The sequence below is a fragment of the Nicotiana attenuata genome, unplaced genomic scaffold (assembly GCF_001879085.1).
Source record: "Nicotiana attenuata strain UT unplaced genomic scaffold, NIATTr2, whole genome shotgun sequence".
Taxonomy (NCBI): domain Eukaryota; kingdom Viridiplantae; phylum Streptophyta; class Magnoliopsida; order Solanales; family Solanaceae; genus Nicotiana; species Nicotiana attenuata.
The window spans coordinates 174716-182402 of NW_017671094.1; the positions used below are offsets into that span (position 1 = coordinate 174716).

At 35.2% G+C, this 7687-nt stretch overlaps 1 protein-coding gene across 1 annotated transcript; it reads left to right on the forward strand.

The window, feature by feature from the left end:
• Positions 1-615: 615 nt before the first annotated feature.
• On the forward strand, positions 616-3058 carry LOC109205886 (protein DETOXIFICATION 48-like). Its single transcript, XM_019368644.1, has 2 exons — positions 616-984; positions 1304-3058. Exons 1-2 carry the CDS (start codon positions 850-852, stop codon positions 2810-2812), a joined length of 1644 nt encoding a protein of 547 aa, XP_019224189.1. The 5' UTR covers positions 616-849; the 3' UTR covers positions 2813-3058.
• Positions 3059-7687: the final 4629 nt, after the last annotated feature.

Genomic DNA, 7687 nt, shown 5'->3' on the forward strand with positions numbered 1-7687 from the left:
CAAAAGACAGAAATCGAAACCTAATAAGAGGATGTAATAAAAGCTTATCTAAGACGTAATTAAAAAAAATGTGATTTAACTAGGGTATAATCCCCAACAACATTAATTGCCAATAGAGCATTGACACTTGAATAAACCATGCAGGTTTCTTCAAGTGCAACCGTTTGGACGGTGAAAAACTACATATATTCCCATTACCAAATTCTTTAATAGTTTCTAATGCATCTTTTTCTCATGGACTAAACTCTCCCTCTCTTAGGAATACTTACTTTTTACTTCTACTACACTAAGACAATATGGAAAAAGCTCGCGTTCATGGCTTTTTGAAATGGACAAGGCCCTACCTTTTCATTAGGTAGAATCCACACGTCCATTCCATCTCATTTAAGTAAGAAAAAGAATCAAAGATAGAATTTTTTTTGTACATATAAGAGAAAAAAGAAGTAGAATGACAAGAATAAGACAGATTGGCCCCCACCCCCTCTCTCTTCTCAATAAAACTCACTCACCAAATAGCCGCTTTTTATTGGGAAATTTTAGCACCCTAATATATTGACACGTCTTTTTGAAGCCATTGTAGAGTCCAATTCTTGCATGTATATATACTCTCATCTTGGTTTGCACCCTTACTTGCATTCAAAGCTCTAAAACAACAAAAACACACCTCACTAAATTAAAGCTCCAACAAAAGGTTTCTCTTTATATTTGTTTATTTCTCTTTCTTTTTTCTCCCACAAAACCTTAAGTATTATTATCTCTACTATTACATCTTCAAGCTTACCAATCTCTTCACAGAAAAGAAGAAAGAAAACTAGCTGCCAGATAGATAGATATATAGATAAGAAAACTATGTGCAACCAAAAGACAGATTCCCCATCCTCCTTTGTCTCCACAGAAAAAGCTCATTTCGTCAACTCTCGTAAACCAATGGATTTTCAAGCTGATGATGAAGAACTGCTTCATAGATGGCCAACCCCAACTGAGGTAAAAACAACTGCCACCTTTTCCCCTACTCCAAATACCAAGTGTGGAGCTACATTATATTAGCTCAGTTGAATCCCCTTTATCGAAAAATTACATGTGTAAACAAAAATTTATGTATAAAGAAGCTCTTCGTGCATTGAACGTGGATTTAAATAATTATTTTGGGTTGCAGGTTCAACTCACTTTAGCATTTTTTAAATTTTCTTAGTAAAAATCTTGCCTCCGTCCTGCCAACTACTATACTTATATATGCACGTGAAGTTTTTTTCGAGGCTATAAAACTAACTCTCTCCTTGCTTTTGCTTTCGTTAAAAATCAGGCTTTTGAAGAAATCAAAGAAATAGGGAAAATTTCAGGACCAACAGCACTCACAGGGTTGGTACTATATTCAAGATCCATGATCTCAATGCTTTTTCTTGGATATCTAGGGGAACTTGAACTTGCTGGAGGCTCTCTTTCCATTGGCTTTGCTAATATCACTGGCTACTCTGTAATCTCTGGCTTGGCTATGGGAATGGAACCAATTTGTGGACAAGCTTATGGAGCAAAACAAATGAAACTTTTAGGCATAACTCTTCAAAGAACAGTACTTCTCCTTCTTTCAACCTCAATTCCTATCTCTTTCATGTGGTTAAACATGAAAAGAATCCTTTTATGGTGTGGCCAAGATGAAGATATTTCCTCTATGGCCCACACTTTCGTTGTCTTTGCAATTCCTGACCTTTTCTTCCTTTCTTTGCTTCATCCCCTAAGAATTTACCTAAGAACACAAAATATTACATTACCTTTAACTTATTGTTCTGCTATCTCTGTTCTTCTTCATGTCCCACTCAACTTCCTTCTCGTGCGATATTTTAATTTGGGCATTGCTGGAGTTGCTTTAGCAATGGTTTGGACAAATTTGAACCTTTTCCTTTTGCTCTGCTCATTTATTTACTTTTCGGGTGTATATAAAGATTCTTGGGTGGTTCCTAGCATGGATTGTGTACGTGGGTGGTCATCTTTATTAGGTTTAGCAATTCCCACGTGTGTATCCGTTTGTCTTGAATGGTGGTGGTATGAATTCATGATAATGCTTTGTGGACTTTTGGCAAATCCTAAAGCTACCATTGCTTCTATGGGAATTCTCATTCAAACAACTTCTTTAGTATACGTCTTCCCATCTGCCTTAAGCCTTGGTGTTTCGACTAGGGTTGGGAACCAGCTCGGTGCCAACCGGCCCGCTCGAGCCCGAATTTCAATGATAGTGTCACTTTTTTGTGCTATAGGATTGGGTTTGGGAGCAATGTTGTTTACAACTTTGATGAGACATAAATGGGGTCTTTTTTTCACAAAAGATGTAGAGATTCTTAAGTTAACATCCATTGCATTGCCTATAGTAGGGCTTTGTGAGCTAGGGAATTGTCCACAAACTACAGGTTGTGGGGTGTTAAGAGGAAGTGCAAGGCCAACAATTGGAGCTAATATTAATTTGGGTTCATTTTATTTAGTTGGAATGCCAGTAGCTTTTATTCTTGGATTTATATTAAAAATGGGATTTGCTGGACTATGGCTTGGCTTGCTTGCAGCACAGGCCTCATGTGCAACTCTTATGCTTTGTGTGCTGTTCAAAACTGATTGGAAAGTTCAAGTAGAAAGATCAAAACAGCTAACACAATCTTCTTCAACTGCTGCTTCATTACCAGTGACAATGCCTTTGGATTTGGACAAGAAGAAGAAGGCTAATAATAATCTTGAAGAGACTTTGTGCACTAAAGAGGAAGATGATTTGCTGAAATCTACAGACACAGACCCTCTCATACCTTCCACTACTACTACTACTACTTAATTTATCCACTTTATTGTGCATTGATTGGATTAACTCCATTTTTTTTACTTTTCCTTTTCTTTTTTGGTCCCTCCATATACCCTTTGAAGGGTTGATGTGAAAAATTGTTCGTTGGGATTTCATATACTAATTGTTAACATTTGAAAAGAGTGTATTGATCAGGATAAACCTACTAGTTATATATTCTCTTGCTGTTTTTTCCCTCATCATGCCCCTTGTAATAATAATATGGAATATAGAGATATACATGTATCATCTTAGAAGTTTATTCCCAATTTCTATATTTTCTCCAACTTTAATTCTCATCTAGAATAACCCTACTCAAAAATCCCTTTCAAGCTTGTTAATAAAAAGTGCATTTTAGTCTCAACGTAGAAAATTCTCTCTATTTATACATATACACTAGCTAATATGGTAAAGATACTAGTATAAGTGAATTCTAACCTGTGATAATAAGTTACTCATTATTTTTGTTATTGATTAATATTTTTCAAGAAATTTACCGATATTTATTTAATAAATAACCTGATTATGTAAATAAAACTTAAACTCTTTGTATACGTTGGCATTGACCGAAAGGGGAGAGAGAAGGAGGAAAAGGAGTTGTCGGTTGTTTGAAGGTGTGGGAGCAAGGATATATACACCTAACAAGCTTTCTAATTGTTCCATACCATATAAGGGCACACATTGACTACCAAAAATGGAAAAGTTTAAGCATATCACCATATACTATACTATACTATACTACATTACTTAAACATCAAACTTCAACTCAACGCAAACAAACTATTATTTCCTCACTTACTTTTTCTTTCTTTTTTGACAGGTTTTTCGCACTTCTTTTTCTTTATATATTAAGTATACAGTTTGCCTTTTGTTTTTCTTTTGAGGGTTTCTTCATTTTCTTATAGGTTGCTTTACAACGCATCCTTACTTCAAAAGTCACTCTTGCATTCGTGAGTACTACACCTCTCTCTCTCTCTCTCTCTCTCTCTCTCTCTCTCTCTCTCTCTTCTTGTTTAATTTCCAGAATGTTAAGTAGGGTAAAGCAGAACAACACAACCAAGAATACTTTCCACAATTGTGATTATCATGAGAAACTTTTTTTGACTTTTCTGATTCCATCATTTGATAATATTGTATGCTCCATCTCAATCCTTTTTGACTTTTCTGCCTATTGTTATAAAATCATCAGAATCTTTTACAACGTTTCATAATTATTCTGAGCTTTTTGAAACAGTATACCATCAACTCTTAACAACAATAATAGTACTAATATGTTGAGTATTATTAGTAAGCAATTCTAATGATAGAGGAGCCTTGGCATAACTGGTAAAGTTGTTGTCGTCACGGGTTCGAGCCGTGGAAACAGCCTCTTGCAGAAATGCAGGGTAAGGCTACGTATGATAGATCCTTATGGTCCGGTTAGTGCACCGGGCTGCACTTTTTTTCCAATGATCCAGCTAGTTAAATGTGCCTAATAATAATAAGATTTTTGTTGCATGAGATATACAACAAAAAAGTGAGTAGCATGAGGAGAGAAAGAGAGAATGGTGCATGTATGTATCCAAACAAATGAAGAAGTGAGTGATAATTTTTGGTAGTAGAGTGGAGAAGTGTAAGAGGGAGGGGGCCCTGTTTCTAACTGAAGAAACAAAATCCAGCTATTATTGCCTCTGTCTACTTCTCAGATGACAAAACTTTGTGCAGTGCCTCTGCATAGCAGTTTCCAGCCTCTTCCCCACCATCTTAGTGTCCATTTCTTCTTACAAAAATTTGCACCCACCACTGACCCACTAGCTCCACCAAATGAAGGAGTACTATTTGATAGGATTTTTATTGAACAAATAAAGGAGGCTTACTACAATATCAATCACAATCCTTTCATGGTCATGCACGTAAGCGGATTTAGGGCAGGTTCTGTGAATTCAACTTAATCTATTATTCTCTGACCTTCCGTCTTTTGATTAGAGTAGGTTTTGTAAAAGAGCAGAACGTAACGCCTGCTATAGTCACAAGTTTATTTATATATAGTCACAACTGTTGTTATAGTCAGCAATATTGAGACTTCTAGCAAAAAAAAAAAAAAAAAAAAAAAAAAAAAAAAAAATTTGATTGGGAAGGTGATGCTCCCAGTGAACTTATTATACCCCAACCCGTCACAGATAAACAAATAAAGTATACTATAGCGCTTGAGAGAACCATATCAAAAGAACTCGGCAGGATAACCAGGGGTGCTCTCCAATCTTTTAATTAAAAAAGCGACTGAACTATGTATAAATTACATTCATTTTGAATCCAGTGACTCTAGATGAAAAACAAGGAAGTGAGCTGAGAGGAGAATTACTTCTCTAAACTATCAAATTAAAGTTTTAACTCTTCAAATTTTTTTTTTTTTTGGGGTGAATCTAAGACCTGTAAGCTGCTAATCACGCAAAGTACCCAATTATCTAGATATTTTTAAAATCACATTTGCTTCATATTTTTGAAAAAAAAAAAAAAGAAAGATAAAAGCTTATAATGAAATGTGCAGTGGTGTAGCCATACCTATCATATGACTGTTCCCTTATCCCCTTTATGTGGAAAATGATTACGACAATATCATAGTATTAGTCCCACAGTTTTAAGTAGAGCAAAGAATTATATTGCTGGAATATGTGGTACAGCAAGGACTTTGCATCAGCTTGCTTATATATATCAGAGACTCACTCCTAAATTAGGTCAATTTTTTAGATAACTTCAGCAGTTCAATTCTTGTCCTCTTTGCATCATCTATTATCTCCTATTTCTAAATGCGTCACCTCCAAATCAGTAGCGGATGTAGCTTATTTCAACTTAAATTCTGTATTATATGTGAAAATTACTAAAATTCTAACAAATACTATTATGTTGTGAATCCATAATTATAAAAAGTCCAACAAGTTTAGGTGTTAAGAGTTTTAAGAGTCGAACCCCATTAAGTTTAATTAATTCTACATCCTTATCTGCTTCAAAGTAAACGTTTCTTTTAAGGACTAGGTAGCTCAATTTTATTTCAGTAGTAAATCTTCTATTTAGGAATTAATTTGGTAAGTTCTTTTTGGTTTAGCTATGCAGATAATATTGTTTACGGTTCTAGTTGAAAATTGGTAGAATATTGTTCCATCATTGAAGGGTATCCTAGCTAGTGCATGAACATAAATAACTAAAAGGGAACCATAACAGAAGTCTCGGAGATTTGATACTGTTCTTTGAAAGATTTGCTGTTGCTGTTTGACAGTTTCTTTTTTAGAAAGAAAATATATATATATATATATATATATATATATATATATATATATATATATATATATATATATATATTAAAACTTTAATATACTAATTAAATACTCTCCAAAATTCTTATATAAAAGTAATGCCACTCATATTTCTAGTATCTATGAACGTGCGTTGCACGTTANCATTAAGTTTAATTAATTCTACATCCTTATCTGCTTCAAAGTAAACGTTTCTTTTAAGGACTAGGTAGCTCAATTTTATTTCAGTAGTAAATCTTCTATTTAGGAATTAATTAAACTTAANACAAGTTACGATTAAAACATAATAAAAGAGTTTAGAAAGCCGCTCGGCATATACAATACACACTCTCAAAACTAAATCAAACTCCAAAAACCCGGAATCTCATGAAATCGCAAGCTAGAGAAAACTGCATAGTGTTCTAACTCCAGAATGTTTAATCAAAAGAAAAAAATACAGGAAGTCTAAAGCTAAAGGGAAGAATAGAGAGGGACTTCTAGGTACTTATCACGACCCAAGTTCTCCCTCGATGAACTGTCGTGATGGCACTTAGTCTCTACGACTAGGTAAGCCTAGCAAATTGCGGAAAAAGGAAAATAAAATACGAAACTAACAAGTTACGATTAAAACATAATAAAAGAGTTTAGAAAGCCGCTCGGCATATACAATACACACTCTCAAAACTAAATCAAACTCCAAAAACCCGGAATCTCATGAAATCGCAAGCTAGAGAAAACTGCATAGTGTTCTAACTCCAGAATGTTTAATCAAAAGAAAAAAATACAGGAAGTCTAAAGCTAAAGGGAAGAATAGAGAGGGACTTCTAGGTACTTATCACGACCCAGGTTCTCCCTCCATGAACTGTCGTGATGGCACCTAGTCTCTACGACTAGGTAAGACTAGCAAATAGCGGAAAAGGAAAATAAAATACGAAACTAGCAAGTTACGATTAAAATATAATAAAAGAGTTTAGAATGCCGCTCGGCATATACAATACACACTCTCAAAACTAAATCAAACTCCCAAAACCCGGAATCTCATGAAATCACAAGCTAGAGAAAACTGCATAGTGTTCTAACTCCAGAATGTCTAATCAAAAGAAAAAAAATACAGGAAGTCTAAAGCTAAAGGGAAGAATAGAAAGGGACTTCTAGGTCTGCGGACGCAGCAGATATACCTTAAAGTCTCTGATATTGCCCGCCTCACTGATAGAACGGGTGAGCAGAAGAACCTGGATCTGCACACGAAAATATGTGCAGGGAAGGGCATGAGTACACCACAACGGTACCTAGTAAGTGCCAAGCCTAACCTCGATCGAGTAGTGACGAGGAAGGTCAGGGCCCTACTGGTTATATATATAAAACAAGGTAAAACAGTACGAAATGTGACAGTATAATTAAAATACTAACAATCGATAAAGAATAAAATCACAGAAAGAATATAATTCAATACACAGTGATAGCAACCGGGGATCTCCCGGGATATCGTCCCGTAGTCCCAAACGCAAAATTTATAGAGGATCTCCCGGGATATCGTCCCGTAGTTCAAAAGTTATATACAGGGGGATCTCCCGGGATATCGTCCCGTAGTCCCAATTAT